This window comes from Symphodus melops (assembly GCF_947650265.1).
Source record: "Symphodus melops genome assembly, chromosome: 13".
Lineage (NCBI taxonomy): Eukaryota > Metazoa > Chordata > Actinopteri > Labriformes > Labridae > Symphodus > Symphodus melops.
In genome coordinates, this window is record NC_136703.1 from 13401807 (window position 1) to 13416172 (window position 14366).

The window sequence follows — 14366 nt, forward strand, 5'->3', positions numbered from 1 at the left end:
GGTCAGTCCCCCCTTCTTTCTGCTGCCCTCCCCTTATTCTCTCTATCTCTCTCCCTACTTAAATACTTTTAGCATAAAGGGAGAGAAGAAGGGGAGGGGGAAGGGGGATGGGAGATTCATGGGGGAGGGGAGCTCAGTGCTCACTATGTTGTCACTGGCCAGAGAGAGAGAGAGGTAAAGGGAGGGAGGGAGGGAGGGAGAGAGAGAGAGAGAGAGAGAGAGAGAGAGAGAGAGAGAGAAAGAGAGAGAGAGAGAGAGAGAGAGAGAGAGAGGGAGAGAGGGAGTGGAGCTGTGTCCCATATGTGGGGAAAAAAGCATAGCAGTGCACACCAGGTCTGGTCTGCTCCAGGGATTATCGTAGCACTTTCAGCTCTGATGGAGGATATGCAGGCATGAATAGGTAAGACTGCCTATCTTTCTGCATCTCTGTGTTGATCTGCTGTCAGAGCCCTGTGCTCTCACTTCTGTTGGACTTGGCTTGGCTGGAAAGCTGAAGTTGGAGGAGGTCCGGAGTGTGTGGTCGAAGCTCTTCTCTTTGGCCACTGACCATGAGACATTTCTCTGAGCAAAAAAAAAAAAAAAACCCCTCCGAACTCAGCCTTCCCCTTTCAGCCTCTCTCTGAACTGTGCTCTGTTTGTTTTGATGGACGCTGTGGTTTGCTGCTGTTTAGTTTAGTTATTCTGGACTGAGAGTTAAAAAGTTGACTGTCAGTCAGAGCAGAGGAGGTTGTGTTGGGATGCTTGAAGCCTGTTGGTGTCCAGGGACAGCCATGCAGTCATTGAATACTTTTTCTTCCATATGAATATTCCCTTATTTCCTCTGAATTTGTTCCTGACCTTTATAAGTATCTGTGACCCCTGTAATAATGTCTAAAAACAATAAATGCCTTAATGGTAAATTAGTAATGTCAGTAGGTTTCTTTTACATTAAATTGTGTTTTCTTTGTATGTTTTTTATTTTTTATGGTAGCGGCAATTTAACAATTGATTATTTATTTGGTATATCTCTGTCTAAATACATTTTACAGATTTTAATTACCTTTTTTACTTTCCTTTCCTTAGCAACTTAGCTCCAATGTAATTGCAAATACTGCTATGGTATCAACAAAATTACAAAGAAACACAAAAGGCTGTTGTGTAAGTAAAAAATATCGGATTCTTTTAATCCCATGGTTGACCTCCTGGAGGTGCCTCATATTAGAATAAAACAATCAAAACTGGAGGATTACACTATCTTTAATCTGTGCATGATTGAATATGAACCTGAACCACATCAAATATAGAGTGCATTTCAAAGTTGACAAATATAAGCTGTTGTTTTTCTTTAGAGTACAGATCGTACACCTCTAACTGAGGTGCATTAAATAAGGTGACCTGAAACTTCGTCATTGCTGGATACATTTTGTTTTCCTCTGCATTTTTCTTATATAACTCCAGAACAGTTTGCTGTTCTAAGAATGCAGCTTTTATTGCCCCAGTGCACGAAGCAATGGTATGCATGACTCTTTTTGTGAGGCAGATTTAGAAAGCTCTCTTTAGAGGCTGAACGCTGCCTCACAATCAGCTTAATGCTGGCCTATAATGAATACCCTTGTGTGCGTCTCTTTCGCTGGCCGTGTGTGCGCGTTTTTGTTACGCTGATAGGGTTCTCAGGTTGGTCAGTAATTCTAGTATACTCTGGGTGAATTCTGGTGTGTGTGTGTCTGTTTGTATAGGTTTGTGTTGCTGTGCAGGCTTGTGTGAAAGCGCTGGTCGACATGTGAGGGTTAGTCCAGACATTGTGCAGCAGCCTGTAACTGCCTCACATCCCTCTCTTTCTCTCTCTCTTAGGGCTGTTCTGTTGTCAGTGCGAGCTCATGCTTGTGATGGACTACAGCTGGATGGACACTAACCTTACCTGGCATTCACAAACCAGCGTTCCCCCTTACTGAGACCAGCTCCACAGAATGCTGAGTCCTATTGTCCCCTACAGTGAGTACACTACACACTTCTCTCTCTCCACATTTCTGCATGTCACACCGCACAGCCCCTTTCAACCTAGTTAGACTTTGCCTTAATCAATGAGCACCCCAAGCTAAAAATAAGCAGGAGTGGACACTGTGTTCAATGCGCAGGTAACTGTGAACTTCTGCAAGCTCTGAGGCAGAAACCTGACTTTCTCCTTGACATGCACTGTGGAAATGTAAACCAGGCACACTGAATGTTTCATCACTAGGTGGAAGACACAGTTGGGGTAAGAAAAAGGAACAGAGGGAGTCTGGAGGGCTGATGGTTTAAGCAGCAGAAACCCTCCCGGCTCCAGCAGAGTCATTTTACCAATACACAGCTCTGGACTTTCCGCTGCACGCACTTCCTCTTTCTCTTCCTCCTTTCCCCCTTTCTCTCTTTAATTTCTTTCTTCACTGCTGACCTAATAACTGTGGTGTACACAGACACACACACACACACACACACACACACACACACACACGCACACACTCCCTCCCACCAGGTTTCATTTGAGTCTAGTGCTCTTGCTTTCCAAAACAGCATTGTTTGCAGGCCAGCATGGGGCTGCTCCGTGGCCTCGGCCTCAGGAGCCCCTTTTTCTCAGCTCTTTAACCCCCCTCAAAGGACCATTATTGGCATGACAGTTACATGAAAAGAGGTAGAAATCAAACAGAATGGTTGATTTAAAAAGTATTACATAATAATGGATAGTGAAAAAGTTTTAATTTGTTTCCTTAGCATCCGAAGGATTGAGGGAGGCTGTGTAGAACAAGTGTGTGGGTGTGAGAATTCAAACTGGATAAAAGAGCCAGGGTAAAAAAAAACAAAAAACAAAACACAGGGGGATGGTTGACTGTAGATGTTACAAAGATGACTGGTGTGTTACTGTGAATTATTTGTCTTATATGTGACTTCTGATTGAAAAGATGTTCATCAGTGCTAACACGATTTGGCATTGTTGCACAAACAACACAGATATAACATTCATTTCCGAAAACACGCGTGCATGCTTGTGATGCATCCTGTCAAAGCATGTTAAAGAGCTATATTCTTCCATTAGCTCCCTGAACCCTGTTAGTCCATAGTCTCCAGACATACGCTCCCTGCTGCTGAAGTGGCCAGCACATCCAAGAATGTAACAAACTGCTGGTGGAATAGTTAGCATGCCTTCACCACCGGCACACTGCTGCTCCTTCATGGGAATCCTCTAGTAAACTATGTACTAGCCTTTGTGTGTGATTTGCTTTCATGATCAGGATGCACAATACTTGTTTTCATCTGCTCTGCTCAGTCACTTCATGGTTCCTCATGTACAGAGCAGCTCTGTTCTGCAGAGCTCCTGCAGCCTTCAGATCGTTTTCAGAACAGCCTGCCAGTGTGCGGGTATATAGACAGAGGAAATGATCAAGTGCACACAGCAGTGTTAGGTAATCACGTTGTTTATTCTCAGACCAGTGACACACAAACACCCCTGTGCTCGCTGGTTGACACTGCCGCTCACTGTCTTTTGGTTAAAGACTGTAGTCATGATTCCGTTGAGAAAAGATCCCACAGTGAGGGACATGTGTGCAGGACATGCGAAGACTCTCACCTCCATGTTGGAATCCAATTTGTGAGAGTTTGGAGTATTTTCTGCATCCAAATGCTAAGTTTATGAATGCACGCATGACAGGAACTCTTCATGTTACTTAGGTCTTTATCAGGACAGCTTTTGCAAATATTTAGATCTGTGTGTTTCTCATTCTGCCTTGGCGTGTCCGGTCTCGGTCCTCGTCTTTGGCCAGCACACAGGACCTCAAGCTGAGGCCAGCAGCCACAACTGGACCTGAGCAGAAACCTGAGAGAGATTCCAGGGGCCATGGATACTCCTGGAGGGATTTGGTGCAAAGAATCTGTAATCTGCACTTCAAACACACTCTTAAATCAGTCCCAGGCCGCCAACCCAGGAGTGCCCTAACTCTTGTTGCTGGGGGCCCCCGCTGGTGTAGTGATACCTTTTCTTTTAAAACAGCACACACACTTTTTATAGCTCTCCTCTGGCTGACCCCTCTCCCTCTTCTTTCTCTCTCCGGCTCTGTTTTTATGTTTTGTGCAAGTGTCTTTGTGAATGATTCAGCTAAGTCATAGAGAAGTCTGTATAGGAAAAGTAGGAGTAGATCTTATCCTGGCCCCTGAAGAAGCAGGTTGAAGGGCCAATCGGCATCTATCCCTATTGTAGGCAGAGTGCTATGAGAGGTGCAGTGGAGGGGCCTGTGAGATCCTTTAGTAAACACACTACTCTACTAAAGTGTTCATGGATAAGGGTTGGGATCATTAAGGAAGGGTGTGAATGGGCTTTAATTAGCCTTCAGTGTGTGTGGTTGTGTGTGTGTGTGTGTGTGTGTGTGTGTGTGTGTGGTTGTGTATGTTTTGTGTTTGCATGCATCTACAGCCAAAAGAAGAAAAGGTTAGGGACCCAGGGCCCTGTGAGTCCACTGGCACCCTGCACCGTCTCTCTGAGGGTTCATCCGCTCATTAAGGAGAATTCCGTTAAGGGCCCAATTAAGGAGCGAGGTGGTGAAGCTCATTTGGATGGCAACACTTACTGGATTCCTGAAACAGCAGAATTCAGAGCATCACAATAGGATACAACATCTATCACAGCGGCAATGCTTATTAGTAAATTGCCCCACCAGAGAAATAACATACTGTAATCATTATTCCATGAACTGTTTGTAGTGCAGTGATCATAAAATCTGCTGCCATGCAGGTAAGTTTAGCTATAGAGTAAGTCAAGTTGTCTTTTATTCATTTTGTTAAAGCAGAAAGTAACCAATCCAATCCCAGAGTTGCCCATGTGCTGAGTTTAAGCTGCAAGCACAGAGGGAGGATTTGGGGGATTGAGGGAGGTGGGGATGCTGAGAAACAGGGAAAAGAAGGAGATTGTAGGGAAAAGATATATCTGGAGAGGGGGAGATAGGGCAGAGATTGGACGTGTGGGACAGATGGAAGGGGTGATTGGTCATCACAGAGCCTTAGGACAGCTGTTCTTTGATATATTAGTGGACACAATGACCTAAAGCCAGCCTGCAGCCTCAGAAAATAGGGACCCTGTTTTTCTTGAAGGGGAGGGGTTCTTAGCCATTTGTGGACGTGCGTTAGCCGGCACGGGGGATGGGGGAGTTGTTTCTAAAATTACGAGCATGAAGTGACGCAATTATTCCGGAGGATTTCTGGTTTTGATGAATTCTGTGGCAATGGCTGTTAAATAAGCAGGCTCAAAGAAGGACATGGACTTTATGGGACATGGAATTAGCAAGTCTAAACACGTTTGTCATTAGTCGATAGTAGTTTCGCTACTGCTTCTGTTATCCACTCTGCAAAAAAAAAGTTTTTTTTTTTTTTTTTAATTGGCTGCTAATCACATAATCTTTTATTCTTTTACCAAATTAGTTTAAAAAGTTGTGATCTATTCTACATCATATACTACAAAGAAGGACACTGCTTTACTGCTTTCAAAATACTGTGTCTATATATGTACTGCATGTTGCATTATCCTTTCCTTTAATAAAACTACATTAGCTGAGCAGGGAGAGAAAAACTGTTCTTACAGCTGACAGACCTTCTCTCTGATACATAAAGTACTGATCGCTCTAACAACAGTCAGAGGACGGTACGTAGAAAGGGAGAGAAACACAGAGGACATCCCTCAATGCCACAGAAGGGTTCCTTCCTCCTGGGACTGGACTGTTGAGATGTGTTTGAAAAGAGCTGTGTCTGCTTGTGCTCTGTGCAGCAGGTGTGAGAACTCCCCAGCAGGACTCAAGCACGTCTTTTTAGGGCCGTGAAAAAAGGAGCAGATGAGCCGGAGGGAGCAAGAGGCAGCGCAGGAGTGTGGGATTGTGTTTCCTTTGATTGATAGCTGCTCCATGACTAACGCATAGATTTATAAATGTTTTTCCCTGATAATACATATCTGATAAATTATGGTAGCTGCCATTATCTCTTCCTCAGGAGGTTTTGGGAACGGTCTCAAGAAATGAGCTCCAAATTACTTTGAAAGCTTTTTGATAATACCACTCATTATAATAGAGGCCTTTCAGCATCTATGAGATAAAACTGTTCAAGGTATCAGAACATTTTCCTAACATGAGGATAGTACAACATGTATAACACAACGTGTGGAAATCCATAACTTCTCGTTATGTTGGTACCCACTGTGCAAGAGGTGATAAAATGTGAGTTTCATTCCAAAATGAGGGAAATTCCAAAGACAATCTTCTGCTGTCTCCACCTGCCACACAGTGAAATGTGGCTGGCCTCTCAGATTGGTGTTTTTTATGACAGACCAGGTAGTATGCAGCGACAGGACGGCCAAAGCCAAGCGCAAATGTCCTGCTTGATATTAGTGTCATAAATCACAGTGAACTTGAGAACAGAGGACTCGAGGCTTTCAAGAGTGAACGACAAATCAAGATAACAAACTTATAAATAACAGACCCTGTGTGCAGACGCTCTGCACTCAAAGTTCACATTATTCAAATTCTTTATCGCTTGTGTTTGTCTAAATTGCGCCAGAGTGATTCAAAAGTAAAACATAATTTTTATGACAAGCATGCAAGAGTTTTTTCCAAATGACTTGACTATAAGTTTGTGCTTTTCTGAAAGCATAACAAGTAATGCAGTCATTGGAACATCAAGTCTGTGAATTATTAGCACAAATATATTGTCTGCCGAACTCTTTTCTTTTAGCAGTCATTCCCCTTTAAATACTCCTGTGTGCCCTTATTGGAGCAGCTCTCATTTTAAGCTTTTCTCTGAAACTATGTCAGTATTGAAGCTCTTCATACTGCCACGACAGACGGAGCAGCATTCTCTAAACAATGCTCTCCCACTGCCCTCTGTGCAACTTTTTGTCCAGAAGTATTAAAAGAATATTTAAAGAGAATTCAGTCTAGATGCTTTTAAGGGAAAACCTTTTTAGCTGGACGGACAAAATGACCCTTTTAGATTACATAGGAAGAAGGTTGGTTTGGCTTCTAATTTTAGCAACAGAAAAATGCATTTCACTATTCTCAGGATAACTTTTTAATGCCTTTATTTTGTTTATATGTTTTGATAGCAAAGTTGACTTCTGCACCCTGTGAAATATTACTAAGTGGTTATAATATAGGATTTATACCTCTGTGTTCAGGCACATTGGTTGCCCTGATTTTCTTCTGTGGAGATATGTATGATGTAGTGAAGGTGTTGGTTGTTTACTCTGGTCAGTGGATGTGGGAAGAGCTCTGCCCTCACTAGAGCCCTGATTGGATTGATCCACTGCTCCCTTGTTTACAAGCAGCCTCTTCACGATAGGCATGGTTTAATAGCATGCTGTCCCAGAAGGGTTGTAGCATCCGTGTCTGTTTTGTTCCTATGGGCAAGGAAAACAAAAGTGCCGGGAAGGGAAACACAACCTCAGGGGAGCTGTGAAACGGCCCTCTACCTCCGGGCTTCCTGCCAAGATAACGTTTCACATCAGCCACCAATCCCTCTTTTATAGGAAACCACAACACAGTCTCGAGAACAACGAGCCTTTATAGGCCAAAAAGCTACTTAGGTTTCACCTAGCCGACATAGATTCAATGATATAAAGCAGTTTAGAGCATTTGAGGGCAGAAATTACTAAATGAACTTAACACACTCCCCCCGAGGCTAAAGTGGTCTAATTTGGATTTAAGGGCCTTCTGAGAGTAAAGCTGGTTTCTGCTGAAGAGAGCTGTGCCACTGTCTTCATCACGCACTCCTACAATAGGATGCAGCTCACACAGGTCCCTCAATAAATCCCAGGGTGACACAAAAGCTGTCAGTGGACTGCTGCTGAATAGATTAATAAGATTTCCATAATTAGACAGGCCCCTGACAAAAGGATCCTTCAGGCTTTGTCTCAGGGCCAACTGGATTGTCCAAGCTGCGCACGTCTGCTGGACGGACGGCTGCCACAATGGCTGCACAGACAGTAAGGCGGTCAGCAGAAGAACATCTGTCTCTCCTGGGGCCGAGAACACACAAGTACAACCGCACACACACACACACACACACACACACACACACAAACACACACACACACACACACACACACAGTTTCATGTGCATACAGAAAAGGTGCTTTCCATCCTCCGTTCAGAAAAGAAAAGCCTCTGGTCAACAGAAACACAATCTCATCACATTTTAAAGTAAACATCCCAAATAATCACAATTCAGATCAAATTAAACAGAGCACCCTCCCCCTCTAACTGCATCACACAGCCGGTCTACTCATAGTGATGACAGCAACCAAAGCTTCAAACACATTTTAATGAGGACACAATTCCCAATTTCTAACACACTGATTTTCTTGTCTATACATATCGTGTTGTTGTTTTTTTTCCTTTTTTTTGTATAATCCTCCTCAAATATGAGCCAAATGACAAGGTCATAACACACGTAAGAGCAGAATAAATATACAATTGAAGTCAAAGTTTGATAACTGTTCATGCAACACCCTTAAAAACTTCATGTCAGCAGAGTATGATTTTTTGTAATCGATATGCATTTTATAGGATGATTAAAATCTGGCTTCACACCGAAACATATTGAAGTTAATCTAACGAATACACAGCTTCCCACAATATGTCCACATTGTCCTGATTCCTGCTTCTAATCTTAGCTTTCTTCCTGCCTCTCCAGTGAATTAATCTACATGATGGCTCTGATTTAAGCAGAAGTGTAGATTAGAGCTTGCTCAGTTTATTGCAAAGAGCTGCTGATCTAAAAACCACAATCCAGAAGAAGGCAAGATATAATTACATGGACACGGCTAAACCGCACTACCACCCTGCTGTTTTCATCAGGGGTGAATGGCGGCCTATCACTCATCTTACTCACATAGAAGGAATATAATGCACTTTTTAAAAGGACTTTATAAAGTAATTACTCTCAGATATAACAGTGAATTGGTTCTTCAGGTATGAGCAGCTGGTCATTATGTTGGTCAAGGGGGTTGTTTGAGAGAAGTCCATTCTGTATTGGTGCTACTTTAATGATAGATTGGACAGCAGTTAGCCTGCCTCACTGAGTCCTCTAATGTCCGGTCCGCACAGATAGGACGAAGTGCCTGCTGTCCACTCTGTTCCCTCCCTCCCTCTTCCATCCCTCCCTCCCCGTTGCAGGTTTTATGAGCTCCCCTGGGCTCTCATCCATCTCTGTCACACACAGGCCCCATTATTGGGGCTGCTCGCAAACTGGTTGGGCTGCAGATGGGAAGGGCCTGCAGGACATATACGGTTTCTGCAGCCTGGACAAAGACCTCTGAGTCAGACCACAAAAATATGTGGTCATCTGGGTTTAGAGAAGACAATGTCTTCAGCATGTTCAGCAGGCAAGAAACAATTGAACAGAGTGTGAGAACGTTCCTTTACATCTTAGTGCAGGGATTGTGTGGTTGTGTGGGTCGGCTGAAGCTTAGGGAAGTACTTGAACTGGTTTTGGCCATTGGGAACTTAAGGCAGTGGATTTGAATATGAAGGACGTGATAATCCAATGGCCATCTGGTCTGCTGGTCTCATCTGACTGAATAAATAACAGGCGTAATCTGAAAACACACATGGTGAGGTTTGCAAAGCGGGTAAAAAAAGAGGCCAAAGTTTAGGAGTGATCTAGAAAGCAGGAAAGCAGCAGCAGAGTCACTGGCTCTGGTATATTAAGATTTGATTTAAATGGCAAGAAGAAGCCTGGCTCCACACAAACAGACAGCCATGAATAATGAATCATCAGGCGCCCAGCAAAGGCAGGGCAGAGCGGCCAGTAATGACGGCTTATGCCATTTTCCTTTTTACCTCAATTTCTAGCTGGAGTAGTCCTCACCTCAGGGTAAATTGTGACAGTTCAATAATGCCATGCTATGTGTGGAATGTAAAATGTATGCTTCAGAAAGAGTCAGTGCTACTCTCCATGACAAAGATTTTTTTTATAACTAACAGATTGCAAAATGTATTTGTAGTAGTACCTTACATGTGAAAATTCACTGTTTAACACACAACTGTGCTATGAAATGGGCTGAGAGGTTCACAGAATCTTTGAACATTTGCAGGTACAAATTACCTCTATCTCTGCTAATGGTAGGAGAGTTGTTGTTAGATTGCCAAATGTGCAGTGTTCCAGAAATTCAGATGCAATCCCAGCTGAATACCTTACTGTGAAATATTATTAATATATTGTGGCTTGCATAAGACAACATTAAGAAAACAATTCACAGGACATTATCTCTCTTTCCTGTTAGCTTGGTGTTGTGCTCAGTGCACATCAATCAGAGCTGGGCTGTTGCTGAAGTCAGCCAGAGGAACAGACATTCCACTTTCCCAATGTTCCATGGGAGACTGTTCTGATGAATAGCACACTATGCTGCAATCCTAAACCCAACCCCCCTCTTTCTTTTTTTCACTCTCTCCACACCACTGTCCACAAACACACACACACGCAGACTCACACAAATCCTCCCTCCCTTCTTTTCCCCGTTGGACATTGGGCCTTTGGAGCTCTGGTGTACTGTGGGTGGGTGGATTGGTGGGTGGTACCGTAGGTGGGGTGCAGGGTGGGGAGAGCAGCTTTCAGAGCAACATGCACAGGGAGATAACAATAGCTCCTCTGGGAGACCTGCAGATGTTGGCAGTATGGGGAATAGGAGTGGGATCTTATCACAAGCAAAGTAAAAGCTGCAAAACACACAGCCAACCAACCGATGAGCTTTCACTGACTTAGTTTTTAAGCCGTTTGTTCTTTCTGTCCTACAATTCCTCTTTACTTTCCTCTACCTTTCTGGGAAATATAAGTCTCTTCTGCTAACAAGAAAAAAGAGATTTCTGGCTATTTGGAGAGGACAAGGAAACTGTGATAAGTTAAACTCAAGTTCTTTTTTTTACTTAAGATAACCGCATGAGGTTTTGTTTAAATATTATGCGAACAATGCCTTACTGCTTAGTTTTCCACAGATATTCGGAGGCCTATAGTTTGTACCCATATCCTTTTCCTGTGGTAAATGTTTGATGAAATTTATAATGTGGTTTCTTTGTGTCTTTTGCAGGCCTGTTAAAGATGCACTGGAACCCAGAGCATGCCCAGTCACTCAGCCAGTGGCCTGAGCAGCACCTGGATGTCTCCTCCACCACCTCCTCTCCGGCCCACAAGTCTGAAATCTACTCCGGCCGAAGCCGTGGCTCCTTCAACTATGCCTGGGCCAACGATGACATCTCTGCTCTGACAGCATCAAACATGTTGAAGCGCTATGCTGAGAAATACTCTGGCGTACTTGACTCTCCCTATGAACGGCCACCTACTGTAGGTGCTTACCCAGAGCCAGGGGCCTTTGGGGGCCTAAATGGGCCGAAGACTGAATTGGAGCCCTGGCCACTGACGCACAATGCTGACGCCTCCTATTCCCTGGTGCCCCCTGGAGGCCATGATAGTCTCTCAGGCTCAAAGGCTGTGGCCACTTCTGCAGGCCCGCCTGGGGTCAGCAGTGTGTCGGTTGTAAACAGCAACCTCTCAGACTCGGGCTACAGCGGCAGCAGCTCCTGTAGTGGCTCTAGTGAGTACCCCTCCAGCTACAATGGAACCTATCTTTCTTCAGGGTACTGTCCCCAACCCAGTGCAGCACTTCCCCCTGCCTCTCTTCACACTCTCCAATCCAGCTCAACTCTGGTTGCCAGCTATAGTCCTACAACACCTGTCTATAACTACCCCCCTAGCACATACCCTCCCCAGACCAGCCTTGCCCCAAGCTACAGCCACCACTCTGCCACTTACCTGCCCTCAGGTCCCTTAGCTCCGACTCCCATCCCCTCGAGGCCCACAGTGGTAGGAGGCAGCTACAGTTACCAGAGCACCAACCTCGGGACATCTGAGTCGGGGGGGACATTAAAAAGAAAAGCGTTCGAGATGAGTGTAGAAGAGGATGAGAGCGGGGACGGGTCTCGTTACAGGAAATACAGCTATGACAAAACAGAATGCCGGGGAAATGGCTTTAGCAGCTCAGGCAGCACAGACCCTCAAACTTTTAAGCCCAGTAAGCCCTCCTCTCAACCTCTGGTGTCACCCCAGTATGGTGCAGGGCAGTACAGCCCTCAGGCAGGCATGACAGGTGAAAATGTGGTGTCGGAGCAGGACTACATCCAGCAGCAACACCCCGCCCAGGCCCACAAACGCCCTCCTTTATGTGCTCCTACTGTTGAGTCCATGAAGAGCCCAGATCCCCGACTGTTGGATCTTGTCAGTGGTGAGTTACTGGACTGTAGCCCAGCACTGGGCTGGGGTGAGCTGACCGGGCTCACCCATGTCAAGACTGCCCTGGAGGAGGACATCCTGTGGCCTGTGTTGAGGCCCAGTCCAGTGGTGCGGCCGCCAAGAACCGTCCTGCTTTTTGGTCCGAAGGGAGGGGGCAAGACAACCATGACTCGTTCCTTGGCTTCACAGCTTGGAGCTTCATTTTACCGATTGAGAGGAACCACACTGGCCTCAAAAGGGAAGGCAGAGGCAGAGCACATTCTGGGGTCTCTTTTGCAAGCTGCAGCGGCACGGCAGCCCTCGGTGGTGCTGCTCAGCCAGGTGGAGGCAATGGAAGAGGAGGGGCTGAGGCAGATCCTGCTGACCACCTTGGAGAAGGCCCAAGTGGGAACAACAGGTCTGGTGATTCTTGTTTGTGCCACTGGCAGGCCGGATCTTCTGCAAGATGCAGTTCATCGGAGCTTTGCCAAGCGGTATCATGTCGGCCTGCCTGATGTGAGTATGCGTAGGCAGGTGCTGCTGCAAGCGTTGTCACCACAGGGCTGCAGTCTGAGCGAGAGGGAGCTGAGCGCTGTGCTTCAGCGCACAGAGGGCTTCTCAGTGTGGCAGCTGCTTCAGCTCACCCAGCAGGCACTCTCCTCTGTATCCTCACCCACTGGGGCCATGCACGGCCTCCCTACCTCCTCTAAACCCCCAGCCTTTACAGACTTTGAGAATGCCTTCTGCAAGGTGCGCCCACATGCCACCTCTAAAGAACTGGACACTTGTACAGAATGGAGCAAGATGTATAACCACTGAGAAAGTAGCCAGTTGCTGTACTTGGATATTACAACCCTGTCTTTGGTTTGACATTACAAGCCTTTAGAATCGTTTGTTGTTGTTTTGTCATTACGGATTATGCAGCAAAAAGAGCCAGTGAATCTAAACAGTATGAAAGGACTGGCAGAATGATTTCACTGGCAGAAGCATGCCTTGGTGTGCTGTCTTTGTTTTCACATGAATATCCGCAATATTACGTTTTTCCCAAAGAAGAGACAGATGAAAAGGCCTTGTTGAGTGGGGTAGTTTATTGGTCTTTTGGCTAATGGGAAAATCAGCTTAAATTCTATTTGGATTCTTCTGGAGATCCTGATTAGCCTTGGTCCAGGACAAAATCAATGATTTGTTGCCAGGTGACGTGGTCCAAGATTATGGATAATCAGGGTTTGGAAATCCCCCCTTTGACTGCTTCTCTCAGGATCCTATTTATTGCCAATCTACTTCCATGTTCTATTAATGTTGATTTTGTCATTAGATTGCCACTGATCCAGTACAAAGGGCAGGGGGTCGACGCCAGTCTTTTTTTTTTTTTTTACCAAAAACCCATCAAACCAAATGCATAATCAGCTGTTATTGTACTTAGGGTCAAAACAGAAACAAAAAAACCAAACAATTCTTCTTGAAAGCTTCTCACCAAATGTAAAACAGATTGTCCTTACAATTATAAAAAGAAAGAAGGCAGTCAAATGGCTTTTATCAAATCTTGACTGTGTCTGGGGTACTGCACTCTCTAGTTAATATCAGCATGTTTGGTTGTAAAAATACTTCCCTTGTATTATCATGAGAATCATCAATGGAATTATATTCACAATTAGATAGGTACGATTTTCAGTTAACTAATTATAATTTGGGTTTTTTTTGTCTGCAACTTTCCTAAACATTTACCATCTCACATTCCTGATTGTCTCCAGTTTTCCTGAGAATCCTTTTCACCAAACAAAAATTACCAGTTTTTCCTCCAGCCCGCCTGTTTATGTCATTTACTCCTTTTGTTTTCTTAGTATGTAGTCTTGTTTGAAATCCTCAGGAAGAATTTTTTTTACCTCAGAAATATGAAATTAAAGAATGTATGTAATCATAGGGTCTTAGTAGAGAGTGGCGCGATGAGAGAGAAAGGCGCGAGGAGAAACCTGACAGTCTTGTAACACCCACCACAGCCGGGCTTTTACCTCGGGAGAGAAACTTGAATATGCTACAAAGAGTAACATTGAATGTAATTCAGGTATTTCAAAGGATATTTGATGCCATAAATCCATGTATTATTATATATGAATATA

The 14366-nt window shown here is 44.6% G+C and overlaps 2 protein-coding genes across 2 annotated transcripts in view; both read left to right on the forward strand.

The window, feature by feature from the left end:
* The window catches only part of LOC306834143 (putative E3 ubiquitin-protein ligase DTX3), a 71852-nt gene that overhangs the window by 12678 nt on the left and 44808 nt on the right, over positions 1-14366 (forward strand). The window lies entirely within an intron of this gene.
* Positions 201-14366, forward strand: part of fignl2 (fidgetin like 2) — a 15465-nt gene continuing 1299 nt past the window's right edge. The window contains exons 1-3 of the mRNA XM_079360257.1: positions 201-400; positions 1831-1971; positions 11072-14366. The exon at positions 11072-14366 is cut by the window's right edge and continues 1299 nt beyond it. Of these exons, the coding sequence (XP_079216383.1) occupies positions 1947-1971; positions 11072-13068 (2022 nt within the window). The 5' untranslated portion in view covers positions 201-400; positions 1831-1946 and the 3' untranslated portion in view covers positions 13069-14366. The remainder of the gene's footprint in view (positions 401-1830; positions 1972-11071) is intronic.